At 44.2% G+C, this 19120-nt stretch overlaps 3 protein-coding genes across 8 annotated transcripts in view; 1 reads left to right on the forward strand and 2 right to left on the reverse strand.

Annotated features, from left to right (window-relative positions):
• The window catches only part of POLL (DNA polymerase lambda), a 131669-nt gene extending 130806 nt beyond the window's left edge, over positions 1-863 (reverse strand). Inside the window, exon 1 of the mRNA XM_083737975.1 lies at positions 778-863. The gene's annotated coding sequence lies outside the window, so the exon portion shown is untranslated. The remainder of the gene's footprint in view (positions 1-777) is intronic.
• DPCD (deleted in primary ciliary dyskinesia homolog (mouse)) lies at positions 20-9634 on the forward strand. Of its 6 annotated transcripts, none has more exons than XM_083738059.1 (6): positions 20-585; positions 1812-1892; positions 3190-3314; positions 4278-4411; positions 7835-7937; positions 8532-9634. In XM_083738059.1, exons 1-6 carry the CDS (start codon positions 408-410, stop codon positions 8634-8636), a joined length of 726 nt encoding a protein of 241 aa, XP_083594185.1. In that variant the 5' UTR covers positions 20-407; the 3' UTR covers positions 8637-9634. The 6 variants fall into 6 exon arrangements, with proteins under 6 accessions (XP_083594185.1, XP_083594186.1, XP_083594188.1 ...); XM_083738060.1 differs by having other exon boundaries at positions 480-639; XM_083738061.1 differs by lacking the exon at positions 20-585 and adding an exon at positions 853-989.
• Positions 9635-11126: 1492 nt separating this feature from the next.
• The window catches only part of FBXW4 (F-box and WD repeat domain containing 4), a 73368-nt gene continuing 65374 nt past the window's right edge, over positions 11127-19120 (reverse strand). Inside the window, exons 7-9 of the mRNA XM_083738034.1 lie at positions 12700-12840; positions 12396-12537; positions 11127-11417 (exon numbers count right to left, since the gene is read on the reverse strand). Of these exons, the coding sequence (XP_083594160.1) occupies positions 11301-11417; positions 12396-12537; positions 12700-12840 (400 nt within the window). The 3' untranslated portion in view covers positions 11127-11300. The remainder of the gene's footprint in view (positions 11418-12395; positions 12538-12699; positions 12841-19120) is intronic.

The raw sequence follows: 19120 nt of genomic DNA on the forward strand, positions 1-19120 counted from the left end.
TTTGAGTTGCATGTGCTTAGGCTCAGTTACAGCCTTAGTTGCAGCAAGGCATAGGAAGTAGGGAGCTGAGCCAAGGGCCTCACAGAAAAAGTAGGATTTGAGGAGGAATTGGAAAAATTAGGAAACACCACACAGGTATTCTGGGAGACAGTTTCAAGCATAAGGGGAGAAAGGGTAGAGTATTTTGAGGGAGCAGGAGACTTTAGGATGGCTGAAGGTGGTAGAGCTGGAGGAGCCAACGTCACAAGCAGAAACCTAACAGGGTGTTCGTTGTAACAGGGCTACAGAGAGCGGAGACAAGGGACGTGGAGCTTGTGCAGAATGCAAGAAGAGACAGGAAGCCAGAAGGAGGTGTCTCACTTCCAGAGTGGAGTGCCGGACAGATGTGAGGAGAGCAAGATGAGACAATGCGAGAGCATAAAGGAGAACAGGGGAGAGGTAAACACAGCCTGCTGGACTACGAATCCCATCACCCCGGCCAAGCAGGATGGAAGATGGGGCTGATGGGAGATGGAGTCCAACACCGCCACAGGCCCCAGGTCCCTCTCCACGTGGCAGCAAGGCTTCGCGCCGGCAGGCATTCAGGTGCGCCGACTCTTCCTGCACCTGTGCGCTCGCTCTCTTCTGATCTCCCCTCGGGTAGGATGAGGCCCACTAAGGAGGGAGGGAGGCGGGGCTAAGGAGACGCGCGGAGAGGCCTAGAAACGCCCCTCGGGCGGAGGAAGGAGATCGCGCGCGGTGGGGGCGGGGAGCTATTTCGCGTTTTATTTCACTTACCCGGGGAGTTGCGGGCGCGAAAGAGGACTGGGGGAGGGCGAGGGGGAGAAGCAGCAAAACTTCCCCCCGCGCGGCGTTTTCTTCCGTGTCCGGTCAGGAGAGGCCGGAAGTGTAGGGCGGTTGCCCTGGCAATGCGTCCGGCGGCATCATGGCCGGGCCGAGTTGGCTGGAGCAGCTGCGCGCGGCGCGGAAGACCGCCCTGCTCGGGGACGGTAAATGGGAGCGGGGCGTCCTGGGCAGACCTTCCTCCGGGGAGCTCGGAGGGAGCGGGGAGCGGCGAGGCCCGGATCCTGACGGGCTGCGGACGAGCACCGGCGAGGGACGGGGGTGGACTGGGGCGAGTACGAGGAAGCGGGGAAAGTAGAGCCCCGGGGTCAGTGGGGTGTATGCAATGCAGGGCTTAGGACTGCTGACTGCGGTCCACGAAAGCCTGTGCCACAATAAATTTGGTCACAACACTCTACTGTCCCATGTCTTCTCATTGGTTCCAGTGGGACTTGCTTCCAAGGTAAAGGGGTCTAGGAGCGATCCAGTGCATATTTACTCAGAAGTGAATCCTACTGTGTTCAGCTTGGGCTTGTTTCCAGGCGAGTGTGAGTTGGGCTGTCGCCTTCGCATTAAGGCTGCTTTAGTACGTACAGCCCAAGGGCTCGACTGAGGCGGCAGCCCCTGCTTGTGCTTACCTGGGAAGCAGCCCCAGTGAGGTGCCCTGGGAACTTGTCGACGGGTGGGGGTATAAATCTCTTAAAATAACAATTAAAACTGAACTTAACTAAGAGTAAATTTGCAAAGGGTTGGGCCTTAGTCATTTACGCTTGGGTCAGTCCCATTGAAATCTCTTGTCTGCTGTCCCATAAGATCAAGCTGTATGATTTAGGGTGGCAGCCTGTGAATGCCACAGATGCTGTGGTCTAGACTTTTGGCTTCTCCAGCAAAGTCTTGGGGTAGCTGAAAACAGGGTCAGGGAGTGTGTCAGTGGGTGGGACTTTTCTCTACATCATTTCTGTGGATTCACTCACCTCTGCTCCCCTTAGGTATGCGAAAAATCCATTACTTGTTTGACAATGGGAAGGAGATGGCAGAGGAATATGACCTGAAGACAAACCAGCTGCTTTGTAAGCACGCTTCCTTTCTTTATTAGGAGTTTAAAATTGGTCATAACAGGGGCTTGGCCTATTCATAGTACAGGTTGGTGAGAAGTAGGAGCTTGCATCTGACAGTTGCTGCACATAACACAGGTCCGGGTTTCATGTTGATCATAGCAAAGGGAAGTTCCCAGTCAAAAATGCCTTTAGTTATAGTGCAGCTTCGAATTAGGCCACTTGTGACTCATTAATTTCATCCTCCCACTCAATTTGGTAATTATTTCCAACATAGGAGAAGTAGAATAGAATTGTACAGAGGTACCTCGGGTTAAGAACTTAATTCGTTCTGGAGGTCCGTTCTTAACCTGAAACTGTTCTTAACCTGAGGTACCACTTTAGCTAATGGGGCCTCCCGCTGCCGTCGCACCACCGCAGCGCAATTTCTGTTCTCATCCTGCAGCAAAGTTCTTAACCTGAGGTACTATTTCTGGGTTAGCGGAGTCTGTAACTTGAAGTGTCTGTAACCTGAAGCGTCTGTAACCCAACGTACCACTGTACTTTGAGTTAGGAAGCAAATTCATACTTGACAGGACCACGGGAAAGAATACTCTTCTAGAATGAGCTTGCATGTTACGGTACATATTAGCAGTGATGCAAGTAGGAAATTTTCCCAATACTACATTTATCCTTGGACATTTGTTTGTTTCTAAAACTGCATTATTCCATAAAATTTCAGCAATAGCATGCATTAAGCATGTATGTCTGAGCCAGAAAAGACTCTGTGAGTATATTTCCATGAAAGCTGAAGGCCTGATTGTTTTGACCTTGCCCCTGAGGCCTCATGATCACACATCTCCAAACATCTGCATATTGAGTGTGAACATCTGAGCTGGGTAAGGCCACTCCTATAGGAGTTGAAACTCTGAGCATGATAGCCCCAACCTCAAGTTATTTGGTTCCCCATACCCATGTGGATCTCATGGGTGGGGAACTGTGCATGGCTTTGCTGCCCCTTTCAGCATGCGGGGCATAACTGAGGATAAATTAAAACTTAAAGTATAAATAACCCACCATTGTTAAATCAGCTTCAATTGGTTTTCAGTATTGGGAAATTTTCTTATTTCAATTTTTTACAGAAAACCTACACCATGCCTAGTGCAGTTTCTTGTTAATCATGTCTTACTCCTATATCAAAATTCTTAGTCATGCAACATCTGAAGTTACTCCTTGAAGTGTCAAGAGAATCCCATCCTCAAATGCAAATTTACTGAGGATGTTTCCCTGAAAAAGCAATTGAAAGAAGTGCTTCCTTTCTGTTTCTTTGCAGTGAGGAAATGGAGAGAGAAGAATGCTTTGGGTGCTTGTGGCGCTTGGCAGGTTGAGGTAGGAGAGCCAAACTTGCTCACATCAGGACCTCTGGATCGTGAGCTCATTAAGGAGAGCTGTACTAATGTAAGTAAGGCAAGTTCCTTTCTACATCACAGTCACCTCTGAAATTGCTACGGGTCTCATTTTCTTAGGTTACCTGTTTTGAATTCTGAGACTACAGTTTGGCTTCTTAAGATGAGTAGTAATGCTTCCATTGCAAAGTAACATAATGTAGCTCATCTTCGCTTTGGAACTGAGAAAGAGGTAATGCATGGTTTCTGTTTCCTTGGGGATGTATCTGGGTTGAGAAACCTTACATAGTACTCTGTTAGGTGACTTTACTTCATGACTCACTGGAGAACATATGCCTATGACATTAGTGCTGGTATAAACTTGTAAAGCTGTCTCACACCAAGTCAGACTAATGGTCCATCAATATTACCTGACTGGCAGCAGCTACTTACTGAATTAGGAATGTTTCCAAGTGCTACTGTTTAAAATAATTTAACCAAAGGTGCCAGATCCTAAAACTTTCTGCATGCAAGACATGTGCCACTATGCTATGGCCCTTCCTTAAGATAAATAGCTCTCTCCATAGAATGACCAAGGGAGGTTCATGATCTCACCACCAGCATGGGGTAACCAATGTTCCTTGTGGAACAGGCTCATGATACCTCTACCAGAGACCACATTGTTCCTCATCTATGAGACCTTTGTTAGTTAGTTTGTTTCCTTTCCTTCTGGCTTAAATCTAATACAGCTTTCTTCCTCCCCATTCCGTCACATCAGTTTCATTTGTGTATCCTGAAGAAGCCTCTGACTGCTTGGAAATTATATAAATGACTTATAGACTTATATAATTCCTGATACATTTGAAGAACTATAAGCGAGGATGGGGGGTGACCTCAAAGAGACTCCATCCTCAGTACTGCTATGTGGGTCCACATAACTAGACCAAGCACCTGAATGTGCAAAGCCAAAAACTCCCCACTGCTATCTATTCCATCTGAGTGATGCCAGGATAACTGAAATGTGCCTTTTCTCTAGCCTATCTTTATGCGCAAAGACACCAAGAACAGCTTCCAGTGGCGGATCCGGAACTTGCCCTATCCTAAAGATGTCTATCATGTTTCAGTGGAGAAGGATGAGCGCTGCTGTGTGGTCCGTACAACAAATAAGAAGTCAGTAAGCACAAGGTTCCCCTGAGGTGGGGTGAAGCTGAGTGGGGGGCTGCAGATTTTGATAAAGCCCAGGATATGGAGGAAACTTATTGCAAAGTTTCATCACTTCTCCTCTTCCTGCCTGACAATAGCATTACAAACAGAAGCAAATGCATTTCTCAATCCCAATTTTTGATGAAGAAGTCGGGGGGAAAAAACATTGATTTTCCCTTCCGTTCTCTAACCTATTTTTGTGCAATCCCTGAAAATTACCTAGAGGTGGTGCTGTTGGCAAAGAGCTGCTTTGCTCTCTTTGACCAGTTATGTTTTTAAGTTAAAGTTCTTCTGAGGGCAAAGAATACTATTAATCAGTGACAGTAAAGGGCCATGGATATGGTTAAGACTTGTCGAACACTTCACAATGAAGGCCAGGCTACATTGACCCTGTGGGCCTTCCACTTAGCATCTTTGCTATCTGACTGCAATTGGCAGGTGCAAAATCAAGTTCTTGCTGCTCAATGGCCTCCTCTTGATAGGTATGGAGATGCTTAAGTACTTCTTGATTTAAGCAGCCCTTGACTAGCCTCGACTTTCTGCAGAAACGCATGGTGCATCTCATAACACAGGTATTCAGGGTCAACCAATAAAAGAGGGGACTTATTCACACATATAACTCATAAAACAGAATGGGCCGATGGTCACTGGCTTTGATGGCTTTAAAGGAAACATGACAAATTGATAGGGGATTTACCTATCATTGGCTACTAGATATGATAGTTAAATGGTATCTCTATATCCAAAAGCATAGCATCTCTGAATACCAACAGTAGAGAGCCGTTTCATTCATGTTTTGCTTGTGGGCTACTGGTTAGCAGGCCTGTACAGAAGAGGAGAAGAAGGGAGATAATTTTGGTTTTCAGAACTGCGAGAAGGGAAAGATGAGGTACATCTAGGTACATTAGATATACCTGAACTGCTCTTAACTGTGTGCAGGATCAAATCCCCAGGATCTCCTCTTCAACAAGCAAGACATGTATTGTGAAAGGCAAAAGTGTTGGGTTGGTATCCACATCTTGAACTTAAAAGTTCAAGAACAAAAAAGAGCAGAGTGTTTCCTGCTCTGTAAGCCTCTCTGTAGTTTAAGATTTACAGGAGAGGGCTTGCTGTCTTTTGTAGCACCTCCCTTATGGAACTCCCTTTCCAGCAAGGCCTGCCCAGCTGCAGTCCCCACCCCTGCTACTCAGAATGCCAGTGAAGTCCTTTTTCAAAAAGCTTCTGGGACTACAGATGGCTGCTAATATGGTGAATAGTGGTGTGGGGGGGATAAAATAATAAAATAATAATAATAAAATAATCTGAATTCAGGTTTCCTGCTGTTATTGCTAGTGGTATATTATTTAGAGAGGAGCAGAGATGCTGTGTGTTTGATCTTCTTTACAATTGTTGTACTCTTAGTGCTTTTACAAAAATCAGGCTTTTGTTTAGGCTAGATATAAACTCCTAAAAACCGTGTCAATTCTTGTGGCTGAGTAAACAAGTCCATGCCTGCACTTAGGAGTCCAAAGAGACTACAGTTAGGGATATCTTTATGCCTCCAACAGCTGCATGGCAGGCAGAAGTTAAACAGATGAAATCTCCACGCAGGGAGATGCACTGAGGGAGAAAACTAAACCTATTGAACATTGACTATGCAGCTGTTGACAGCACAGGAGCCCTGCCAGAACACACAGCTGCCCCGAGGGACCTTAAAAAAGAAAATATTGCCATCCGTTCCAACTCATTCATTGTTGGCCCCTCTAGCCACAGCAAAAGGCTGCTCAAGTGGGATTTGCTCTAGCCCTCTTGCTGTAAAACAAATCCATTAAAGCAAACTTTCCAAACAAACAGGCAAAGCCTCTTCAGCCACAGCAGATTCAATTATTGCAGGGCAAGGTAGCAGTTAACATTACACTAGAAGGGGGCAAAGCAGCAGATCTGTTTTCCTTTGATCTCTCACAGATTTTAGTTGGAGACCATACCAGGTATTATTTTTCCCACTACTTCAGTCCTGGGGAAGGCTGGGGGGCAAAGTTGGTGTTCCCAGTGCGGGCTCCTTAGGCTCTTTGAAACACTGGGCTTTTTCTGGGACCTGCTTTTTTATTGTCTCAATCAGTAAGAAGTTAACACTTCCTTAACATGTCTTTGTGTTCAACTAATCTTTGCAGTTTAACCTTTGACACCCCTATTATTATCCATGTCTGCCACCTTTCCCAAATTTACGCAGAAGGCTTCAAGCCCTGCGGTAACATTCCTTGCTAGCAGGCAAAGCATCCAAGGCTAGTTGTCCTTTGTATGCATTTTCGCTAAGGCTTGGAAAATAAAGGGTTCATGTTTTGTGCAGCAGTAGTTCAAGCAGTCAACCTCTAAGCAGAACGGGCTTAATGGAGAAGGATTGCTTATGGGCCTGACACCAGGGAATAAATTCTCCCATTCAGTTTGGGGCACCAGAAACATGTCCATGCGATGGAGGGAATTTCACAAGGGAAGAGTAACAAAGGGGCTAAATGGTAGTAGTGCAGAGGGTGGGGTAGGGGGGGAGATAAGAATAATGTTCACTCAGTTTTGTTAAGTCATAGCTGGGTAGTAGACAGACTGTTTAGATCCACCAGATACTTGGCAGGACAAAGGTGTACGAACCAGTACAGATTCAAGGTAATTGAAAATAAACAGCCCTTCAAACAGTTATGGTTCTCTCCCACTTTACCCAGCACTCTGCAGCCATATTTGGAAAACACAGCTTTCACATGATTAAGAAATCTTAAGTCAGTTGGTGTTACAGTGGTACCTTGGTTTTTGAACACTCCATCTGGGGGCTTTCTGTGAGTTAGTGCCAATGGGAATCTTGCAAGCTGTACCCCTTCCTGCTCACACCTTTGGTAGGATGATCTAGAAGCTGCACACTGGGAGGAGTGGAACTGCTGGAGCTGTTTGGGACTGGGCAGAGGGAGACCTGCACAGCAAATCAGGGAGATAGTTTGCAGCCTAAATGTGCACATGAGAAAATAAACCTAAGGGGAAAACAAGCACACTTCATTTTTGAATGATGCTGTGTTATAGTAGATATCATCTGTGGAATCCCTCCTCTCTCATAGCAGGTGGGATATCTTAAAATGGTGCTTGCCATTGCAATTTATATGTACTTGCATTAAAAAACACTATAGTCTCAGCAACCAGGGACATCTTCAGAATCAATCAAAATGTGTGCTTTTAAAATTGAGTGATCAATGTTAAATATTGAAACTGTTTCTGGTCAAAATAGAAGTATGAATGCATTTCTATTTCTCTAACTTGTAGATTAGGTTTTATGTATAGGATTACATCTTATTGAACTAGCATTCCAAAGATGACAAAAGTAACAGCAAAAAATGGTCTTACCCTCACATTCTCTCTCATGCTTATCTTCAGATATTACAAGAAATTCTCTGTTCCTGACTTAGACAGATTCCAACTGCCCTTGGATAGTACTGCTCTGAGCTTCACTCATGCCAACAACACATTAATAATCACGGTAGGTACCTATAAGACTAATTTGTCAATGTAACTCAGAACATTTCCTGGCCTTCCTTTTGGCATCACCACCTCTCTGAAAACTGGGGAAACAAACAGAAAAATAGGCCCTTAAGTACAATGGGAAATTACAAAATTAGGAGCTAATAAGTCTCTTGAGGCTTAGTAGGAAAAATCCTAATTACTATTTCTGTTTCTGCTTCAGAGTTTAGAATGCCATAGGATTTACACCTCTCCCATGAGTAACCATCTTTTTCTTATGGCTGTAATGTTTAGTGCAGATATTAAAAACTGCTTGCATATATGAAATAGCCATCAAAGTTAAGTGCATAGTTTGCCAGGGGAGACTGTACAGTCCAGTAGTCTAACCAGGGTTAAGTTCCAATATGAGATAACATGCATTAAATTAGATGCATTTGAGATACAGTTTTATGCTGTATTTCCTCTGTAAATTCTTATGCTCAGTGTTATTGAATTTTGGGGTGACTGCAAAGACTTCACAAGTGTGAGAATTTCCAAGGGCTTGCAAGCTTGACACTGTGTAACAGCTCTGTTTGTGCTAGAGATATACGCGGCTCATTTTTCGTTTTCACAGTACCTGAAGCCAGCAGAGATTCTGGCTGCGGAGGAGGAGCTGCAAAAGGAGCTAAAGAAGATCAAAACAGCTAATAATGGAGATGGGGAATGCAAGACACAGTAGCCAGCAGTTGCAGAATCTCATCTGTATATATTTTACTACTTTTATTTAATAAATAAAGGAGATGATTGGAGACAAACTTTTTGGGGAAGGACTTAAGTTACCTGAGTTTGTAGATCCTAGAAGAGCTTTCTCGCAAGACTTTTAGAGCTCCCCATCAGCCTGCTGGGGTCCAGCACAGGTGAGAAGCACTAATCTCTTAGGAGTCTTTGTATGTGTGCTAATTACAATTCTCAGGGAGCCAAAGCTCCCATATTGGCCTAAATATAAGCCGCACCTTTAAAATTGGAGGGGGGAAAGAAAAAAAGAAAAAATACCCAAATATCAGCTGCTCCATTCCTCACTGCTCCTGGCTGGGTGGGGGGGAGAGCCGTGCTGCGTTGCTGACGGCCTATTCCCTTCCTCTCTCTCTCTCTCTCTCTCTCCCCCCCCCCCATCCCAGCCTTGGGGGACTACATATGGGGCGGGCACCGCTATGCTGCGCTCCTGGCGCTGTTTGCCTCACACTCCTGGCTGCATACCTAAGGTCGTGGATATAAACCACGCTTTTACTTTTCACAGTTGGAACTTGGGAAAAAAGTGAGGCTTATATTCAGGCCAATATGGTATATGCATCCTCTATAGCACTATGAATTACTTTAAAGGTTCTTAAAACTTGTGTCTTTGTCTTCAAGAATATGGCAGGAGAGAGGTCCCAGAAAAAAGATGAGTACCATTACTTCTCCTACTGCATGCAATAGCATTTAAAGTTGATATAGAGGGAAGTGCAAGAACCAAGTAAGCATATCTGACAGTGTCAGCTGCCTGCAGTTGCCCCTCAAACTGAACACCCAACCTGTTTCAAACAAAGAATAAAGGATTTTTTCCCACTGCCTTTGCCCTAGAACGTGTATATTCTGAGCTCTCAGTACTCTGACCTCTCTCAGTATATCATTTATGCCAGTTTGTACCACTATTGAAGGTATCAATTTCATTTTAATAAAAGCAAATGTTCAAATTTCTATGCTGGTTTCTCAGTCCCGTATGCGTGGAAGAATAACCTGATCTTGTAACCATATCTGTCCATTCTATCATTCTTCTATGAAAACTATACCCCTCCTAGCCTGATCCCAATTTTATATGTGAATAAAGGCTAGAATTTTTTAATTAAACAACAACACACACACAAACACACAGGCCAGGCACACAACAGGCAAAAGGTAGATGATTATCTTTAGGCTGCAAGTTCACAAACCTTAAAAGCACAGCAATTCCTAGTTTCCATAGAACTCTGCTATACTAATGGCAAATAGAACCAACAAGGACTTGCAACAAATGTTATAGTCTGGAGAGCTGCTGTTCAGTGGTCCAGCCATTTCCCCCTCATTGGACATTCAGCATTCTTTGGCTAGGCATGCTGAGTCCTCAATGAGTTGCTGCTGGAGGCTGCCCCATAAATGTTTGTATTCCTGAAGATCTTTTAACCTTTGGGTTCTCTCCTAAGCATGCTGATTTCTTAGTGTCACTCACTGAATTTGTTAGGACTGTATATCTTAATGGAAAGCTGGAGACAGGATGATCAAGGAACATGTCACAAACACAGGTGTTTGTTGGGAGTGGCTGACAGGGGCTAGGGTACTTGGCTACTTTCTCCCTGTTGTGTCCTACTCTTAGAAGTAACCAGGAATGGATGTTGCACAAAGTTCTTGGAGAAAAACATCCTAGTAGATTGTGGTCGATCGCAGGCAAGTAATGTCCCCTTAATGGACTGCAGGCGCTAGGTCCCTTCGTTGGCGCCGCAGCAGCAGTGACTGTTACGGGAAAGCGAAATTAATGTTAGCTGTATCGCTGTGTGTGATATGCATCTTTTAAATGATTTTATTCCCCTGATTGTCTTTTTTCCTCCCCCCTCAAAAAAAAAACCTCCCAAAAAAAAGCTCAACAACTCCAATAACAATGGGTAGATCATGCCAGCTATTTTATACTGGGAGTAGATCGCAGTCTCTTGGGAGTTGGACGTGCCTGATGTAGTTCATTGTTTCAAAAGTTACAGCTGTAGAAATAACTTTATTTTAGGTAAGCAAATCACTGCATTTGATCCTAGGAATCTATTCAAATTATACAGCTATTAGTCAGTCACTGGTTTTGAACTCACATTCTTTCTTCCCATTGTAAAATTTATGTAGCACATTGACCTGACAACACCTTTCTAGTGCAGCAATCCTTGTATGCAGCCAGTTAAAAATTGGTACAATTTGCACAGAGTAATCTAAGGCTTTGGTCTTATAGCCCAGTGTCTATTTATGTGGCAGTGATGAGAGTCAATGAAGTAAGCAGCTAGTCCCATCCTCCTAAACTAAATCCAAAACATGAAGAAATGGTTGGCTTGCAGCATTCAGAGGCCCAAACAGATTCTATGCTGATAGCAAAAGAGAATGCACAAGTTGCCAAGCTGAATAATGCCTTCAAATAAATTAAAATGCAACACAATACCCCAAAATGTGCAAAATAAAATGAGGCAAGGAGACATTAGCCTTTAATGGAACCAGAAGGCAGGTGAACATTTCTTCCTTGGGTTCCCCCATAGCACTTAGTGTGAGTTTCAGGCTGCTTGTTCTGTCAAGGTAATCATTTCCTTTTTGTGCTCCCTGAGCTGGGTATTATATCTGCAGTCCAAGCCAATCTCCATCAGGAGGTAGTAAAATCAAGGGCATACAGGGCAGATGCCAGGGTGGCATAGAGATGAGTGGTGCTGAAGCGCAGGCAGTACACAGGACTGCTGGTGGGTGATGACAAGTAGAAGCTCTGTAAAGAAAAAAGAAAAAAGATCCTCCTAGATAGGTGATTTCTGTTATTCAGGAATAAGAGCCAGTGATAAGATGGCAATCATCCAGCACCCACAAAATTCCATTGCACCCTGTAAATCTGCATCTGCATCATAGCAAGAAGATAACAGAACTGAGGTGAGGCAACAGTGAGGGCATTGCCAATTGTCTTTCTGAACGAGACCAGCTCAAAGTGGCAGCAGCAACAGCTTGAGAAATCGCCGCTACACAGATATATTCCTACTGACATCTTTGGAGTTCAACTGAACCCAAAGCTGCTGTATCAGATCCCCATAGGCAATTCCTTGCTCTCCCAGTTAATTTGCATTCATTTATTTAGAACACTTCTTGATTGCCCAATTAACAAAGTCCCCTGGGCAGTTCACACAGAGTTCAAACAATGAAAACTTTAAAATTATTAAAACATTAAAAATGAATCAGTTCGGTTTCCTGCCTAAAAACCAGCACAAAACAGCATGTCAGCATTTAAAACCTGTACCTGGTCTCATGAAGTCATAAACACAATTCCTTGTCCTAGTACCATGACAATATGGAGCAGCTGGCAGGCTTGTTTTGGTCCTGTAAGAACTTTTGTATCCCACCCTTCTGGATCTCAAGGTGACAAACTACAATTCCCGTCCCCCAGCCAAAAATTAGTGTGTAGCAGGCTTGTGCCCCAGGGAAGGCACTTTGGTGCTGCTAATGCAGTGGTTGGACTTCACCCCCGAAGGCACACTCCACGGTGTTTCAAGACAGACGGATGCCAACTAAGCAGCAATGAACAAGTTACTAGCTTCATGGCTGAGTAGGTATTTGAACTCCCATCTATTACTGTTTACGTAAAGCAATCAGGAATGAGCAGAAGTGACACACATCTCCACACCCTTAGTCCCTGTGCGGGAAACTTGATATAGTTCCCCTTTTATCAACTTTTGGGAACATAATGGTGATTCCTTACCTGTAAGCACCTGGTTTGTCGCTTATCCCAAAGACGGACCACGCCATAATAAGAAGATCCACTTGCAATCATGTGATTCCCATTGCTCCTAATGCAGTACAGGGCACTGTCGTGAGGCTCTTCCCATTGCTTGACGCATTCCCTTTTGGGGAGAAAAACGTCACAAAAGACCTTTAGAGCATTCTTTTCCACATACTGGATCACCAGTCTTTATGGATAGCCTGGCATGTCAGAGCAAGGCACCCAGGAAATGAGCAACCAGAATATTCCCAACCAGCTTTGATAAATAGGCTACAAGACTGACCTTGTGCTCGTCCGTAAATCCCAGTATCGGATATAGGTATCATACCCACAAGACAGCAAGGTGGAAGGTGTTTCATAGAAAACATCCAGGACTCCAGCTCCTCGATGGAAGTCTGTCCCAAGGCAGGTGACTAGTTGCCCACTGAAAAGAGAACCGATTATGGTACTGAACATCTTTTTATTACATATGTTAGGCTTCTGTTTTGATGCAGTTCTTCTGTCAGGAAAGATTAATGAAACCAAAGTGTTGAAAGATCATTCAAGTGCAGGTTAGTTTGTATCCAGTTTTTTAAAAAGAAAAAGAGCACAGGTTGCATACCAGGACAAATAAATAATAGCCATTTTCCCTTTGAAAGTATAAAAGCCGTTACTCAAATCTACCTCTCACACTAAGCAGAACTAACATGTTTTTCTGTAAAGCAAAGAGTACTGATAAGCAGCCCTTATATTAGCAAAGATGCAGATTTATTTAGATAATATACTAGTTGTGGAATCCATAGACACCACATTAGTGGTCATTAAAAGATCTCTGTAAATATGAAGGGGTATATGTGCTTGGCTGTAGTATAATTCTCCCTCTGGTGTACTTATATTATTTTCTTAGCACTCTGCTTCTATATCTAGCCATAACAATTTGGGGATTACTTGGCAAGAGAGGGCAACCACTTTGTGAACAGCAAGACGTACAACTGTGTCAGAAAATAAATCTTTGTTGAGAGCACTACTATCCTTGACAAACAAAGACTCACGCAAAAGACCTCCCTGGTAGACTGAAGGAACACTTACTTGATATAGTGGAAAACAGCATGTGCTGGAAACAATTGTGCTTCTCCAAGGGTTCTATGTATTTTGTCTTTGTGCTAATAGCCCTAAGCAATCCTCTCTTGTCTACAAATACCAGCACAGCAAGGAAGGAGACCCTCAATCAGTGCAATCCCACATTATAGCTGGAAGATCACTGATCAATTGTAAACGCAAGAGTTCAGAACGGAAAGCAGGTTTTCATGAAGACTGTGGACCATAGCAGTGAGCTGCATTCTACAGCTCAATTGTTTAGGAAGCTTTTGCCTGTTACTCCCCCCCCCCCCAAGCATTCATGTAAAATGGTTACTTGTATACCTGAGAATGTAAAGCATGAACATGGCAAAAAAAAAAGTCCAGTGTTTGGAAGCATATGTACCCTGAAAATTGCTAGGAAGCCTTGACTCCCTTCGTTGCACATACATGGCAAAAACGGTATTCGCTGCCATGTGATGAGTAAAGCTGCCCTTGGTTTCTGATCTGTCCAACTCTGAATGAGTGAAGGATTCTTCTCATGGGAAACATTTTCTGGCTCATTGCATTTTTAGGCAGCATCTCTGCAATACTGAAAAGCAACTCCATTTCTCCAAGACTCATTTCCTTTTTTATTTTGTTCTCACCTAGATGGGTTGTACTGCATCTGTACTCCAGATATGCTTTTTGTTTTCAGTAAACCCTTTCTTTCAGTTCACCTAGATTGGTTCCCTTCTTCCAGCCAGCCTCTTGCATGTAATGTTAGTGTTAGAGATGACAGCATTCACTGCACTTCCATCATTATCATGAAAGCATTTCAACCTGCTCTGTTGTGAACTCTTAGCACTGCAAGACAACAATGCCCAAGGGAACTATCTAGACTTTTTCTAGTGCTCAAATTACACAGGATACAGCACTCCCCTATCTTTCATGACAGCTTATCTCTCATGGCAGCCTTCGGGGGGAGGTGGGGAAGCATGATATGGCTAAAATTGGGGAGGACTGGGGATGGACCATATCGTCGTTGTTTTTAAGTGTCCCCACATCACACAACCAACACTGAAAGGCAGGCTGTGTTCATTCCCATCATCTGAATCAGTCTATTGAGCAGCCTCACTTTAGATGAAAAGCCATCTGAGGCTGCTTTCACAGGGACCCAGTCTCACAGACATGGCTCGGGTTGCAGAACTTTCTGCAGCCACTTCCCCATGTCTAAATTGGAAGGAGAGGAGCTGCTTCTGCAATGCCCCACCTTATTCAGGAGGCATTTTCATAAAGGAATAAGAATGCAACTTTATATCAGGAGACAGTTAAGGACCAAATGGGCATGAAAGGCAAAAGGATTGCAAGGAATAAGAGGCTGAATAAGACAGCTGAGTAGTTCCCTTCCTTCATTACAGCTACAAGGTCTGTCTAGCACAGGGCTCTCTGATTAATTAATACATGCTCCTAATCCACCGCCCTTGCAAGAGAAAGCCGGGCTGCCACAGTTCTCACTACCACTCAGACAACAGTGTCCAATGAAGCCCATTCAGCCACTAAAGACCCACATGTTCCCAGCCCTTCTCCTCCTCCCTAACGGTCTAATCAGAACTGGTCACAAAGCACCGAGCGCCTGCTTTTCAGGCTGCCGCACTGGCTCTCGCTCCATGGGACAATGCAGCCCCACTCCCTGAAGCAACTAGTGCCTCCCCCTCCTCCCAGTTATTTTGTTACTTTCTGCTCCTTGATCCCGTATCAGTCTTTCTGGGGCACCCGAGCCAGAGGCCTTAATTCCATCTGTAATCTGGGCTAAAGCCCCATCGGGGGTGGGGGGGGATAAAGACCACACAATAGGCGAAATAGAGTCCCGGGAGATGTTCAAACAAGTAAACACCGTTGTGTCAGAGGAGCAAAATTGCTGAGAAAGCAGATTAGCACCAGCAGCACTGGTGTCCCCCAGATCAGAAGGTGAGCCCTGCCCTGCTCGCCAGAGCCAACACGCTTCCATGATCACAGCACCGGCAGCCTGCTGGGGCCGGCCCATCTCCCCCAGTCACTCTCCAAAAAGCAGATTACGGAGAATAACAATTTCTTTGTGGCTGTGTAATTCCCTCCGTGACCGTGACTGTGGAACACTCCATCGGGCCGTAATGCCAAGGCCTTAGCAACCATTTAACACAACCAGTCGGCCCTAGCGATGCTCCCCCCAAGGCAAACCTCTTGGGCAAGCTTTAACATCAAGTGCAGGAATTAATCCTCATCCCTCCCCCCCCCCCGACCCACCCACAAAACCTGAATCCAGGGGTGCTGTGTTATTGCACTTTGTGTTTCTCAAGGCAGGGAATTGCTGGACAAGTTCTTAAAACATTAACCCTTGGAGGGAAGGAGTGTAGCCCATCTGCTCCATACAATATGCAGCTAGAGGTAGATGAGGGGAAGACGTTTGCAGGATCAGGGCAGGAGTAAGAGGCAGGGGACCCATCATCTAAAGAAAGAGGAACTCCTAGACAAAACAAAAACAAAGAAAACTGCCCTGCTTTGCAATTCAGAGGAGGAGCTGGGGAAAATGAGGTTAGTGGGAGCTATACTTAGGCACCCTACTTAGGGATGCTGGCCAGATGTATATGGAAGCATACAGAGGCAACTACCGTATATCACCACACACTGGGAGCTCTCCAGAGACCTGGCTTTGCTCCTCTGGCTTTGCCATATTCCTCAGCCCAGCTCTTGAAATGCAGAACCTCAAGATATGAAGAGGATTTCCTGTCTCTCAAAAGGAGGAACACCTGAAAGGATGGTCCTTTAACTCCTGGGCAAGAACATCCTGATAAGTTGAGGGTTGTTTTTGTTCTTTGCCTGTCCAAACTGATCCAAAAGTCGTAGAATTCATAGAAGCATGGAATTGGAAGGTACCCTGAGGATCATCCAGTCCAACCCCCTGCAATGCAGGAATATACAGTTGTCCCATATGGGGATCCAACCTGCAAACGTGGTGTTACCAGCACCATGCTGATAACTGAGCTATTTGACCACATATTACTGTGATTATACTGCAGTTGTGTGACTGGCAGAGTTGCCTGAAAAATGCTCCTTAGATGATAGCTGAACTGCCTTCCTCTCCTATACTCACATTAGTGGAAAACTTTCCAAGTTGTAAAAAAAGAGGGGAAAAGCCCTTGACAAATGCCAATAAGCAGAACAGCGCTGGAAGTACATCATCTATAGAGGTGCTTCTATGCACATTAGAAAATCTAGAGATTACTTGGGCAGAGAACATTTATCAGGAATTGAGTCCATGGCACTTAAGTTATTCATGGTTATAAAGTAAAATAATATTGTGTAACATTAAAATGAAGCCACCCTAATCACCTTACAAAAACATTTTTTTAAAAGCAAACTTCCGGAAATTCTCATGGGATGCTGAAGATTTAACAGAGCTTCTGTCCTTTCTAATGAAAGCACTTGCAGTTTTTCTCCCTTGATACAGCATGAGTAGCACCTCATTTGGATGGAAGAGACGTACAGGCAGTTCCCCTAAAAAGAATCTATAACTTAACAGAAGCCCAGTCCTGACTTGTGCAGTGTGTGGGTCATAACACACCCTAAGCCAGTGGTTTTCAACCCTTTTTGTTGAGCAAGCCCTGTAACAAGCTCCCCCTCCTGGAAAGTGAAATAAAAACATTTTTAAACTATTACAAAATTCAAAGGCAAAAGTTTGCAATAACTAATCATTACTTGGAATTATTCAACATCATGGGACAAGAATGTTCACAAACATATTTCCAAAACTTCATTAAGCTTTCAGGGTCAAGACTTGAATTTGGTGAATTTTGCAATATACAGTATGTCATGAGACAAACTCAGGCCTTGTATTATTTGTGGGCAGTTCCCACTATTGAAACGCAGATGTCTGGCCAGCATGAGAGGGCAAAGCAAAATGCCTAAGATGGGAGGCTGTAACATTTTGCAGAATCCCATGGGGATGCTTGCTGAACCCAAGGTTTCTATGAAAAATGCTGCCCCAAGTGGTACTATACTAACAGAGCCTTCCAACAGCTCTTTTTGTCTGAAACTGTAACACTGAGAAGATACCCAGGGAGCTAAGGACATGTTGCAAGGCACTTTTGTGTGGGGTGTGTGGATATGGAGGCATTTCAATCTAAAAGCACTTCTAAAGGTGGTATAAACTACATTCCCATTTGTAAGGAGGATTTGTTAGTGCAAATGAGCTCTCAAGTCTGCAGATGCATCCACAGGAGCTCTCCACCCTTTATCCTGACATGAGATCTGTAGCACTTACAACTGCTACATTTACTTACTCACCCACTCATTCTCTTTTGTGTCTGAGACACAACTTCTCCATCAGCACCTCACCTACCTTCCAGGCTGGGGAAGGATAACATCAAAATGTGCTGGCAGATGGGGACTGTTCAACCTCTTCTGCTTAGACTTGACCCTGAGCCCTCTCATTTATGAACAAAATGATTTACAAAGGGGTGCCCGTATCACTATGTAGCAACCAACACTAGAGTCTCTCCCCTGTAAGAACTATATTGTGTCGTCACCTTTCATAGACTTCATCAGATGCATGGAGTAGTCTGAAAAGTTTAGTAGGCCTATACACAAACTGATTCAGATCAAAAGCAATGAACAAACAAACAAACAAACACGCATTAAAATGTAGCCACAAGGAAAAGAAAATGCAAGAGGTGTTCTATCCAGAGTGCAGAGGGAGTTCAGAATTCAGTTTCAGCCAGTGTCATCACAAAATGAAATCTGAATGGAAAGGGGCAATCAACAATTATAAAAGCAGTCAGTGATCAAAATAATTGTTGAATTCTGTTCACTCTTTTTGTATAAGAACTGGCAAGACCTTTCTTGCATCAGAAACTGTGGGGCTGGAAGCATATGAAACAGAGAAGCAGTTTGCCCTTTCCTCCAGATAAATTGACGAGACAGCTTTAGAATCTTATTTTTGGAGGCTACCTATGTGTCTTCCATAGTGTCAAGGTATTCTGGGGCAAGCGCAAATCCTAACTATATGTTCCACTGTAGCTGGTCTACCCACAGAAATAACTACATGTGTGGGTGGATTACTCATTCCACTACTTGTTCAAATAGTAGACCATTTGTGTGAGTGGTTATTTCTGCAGTTATGTCTGTTCTGGCTCGAGCAATTCAATCATTCTGCTGCCACCCATTTTCCATAAAGATCACCTTTCAACTCCACACATCATAGAAAGGTTGAATGGCTAGTTTTAAGGAAGCCAAGACTCTTGACGTTCAACTCACTGTACCCTCATCCTGGAAAAGCTTTTCTGTTTGCAACACTACAAAGCGACATTTTTACTCTAAACAATGCCCCTGGGAAGAGGCTCTTGTATCTCTTGCTACTACCCAAGCTCCTTCCAAGTGGCACAAGCATCATCTTACTAGGGTGAAGGCTGCAGTTTGACTGCTGAATACACAAGGTCATCTGGCAGGGGGGAATAGAATTTAGTTTGCCAGCAGCTCTCCTGTTTTGTCATAATACCCTTCCTGAAATAGTATTTTAACCACACTGCTAGCACTAGGAAATCAGCAGCACAACCAAGATTAAAAAGGCAGAACAAAATGAGACGACCTGGAAATTCTCCACTGGGTAGCTGTTGTTTTTTACCCAAACC

The sequence above is a fragment of the Podarcis gaigeae genome, assembly GCF_964106915.1.
Source record: "Podarcis gaigeae genome assembly, chromosome: 5".
NCBI classification, from domain to species: domain Eukaryota; kingdom Metazoa; phylum Chordata; class Lepidosauria; order Squamata; family Lacertidae; genus Podarcis; species Podarcis gaigeae.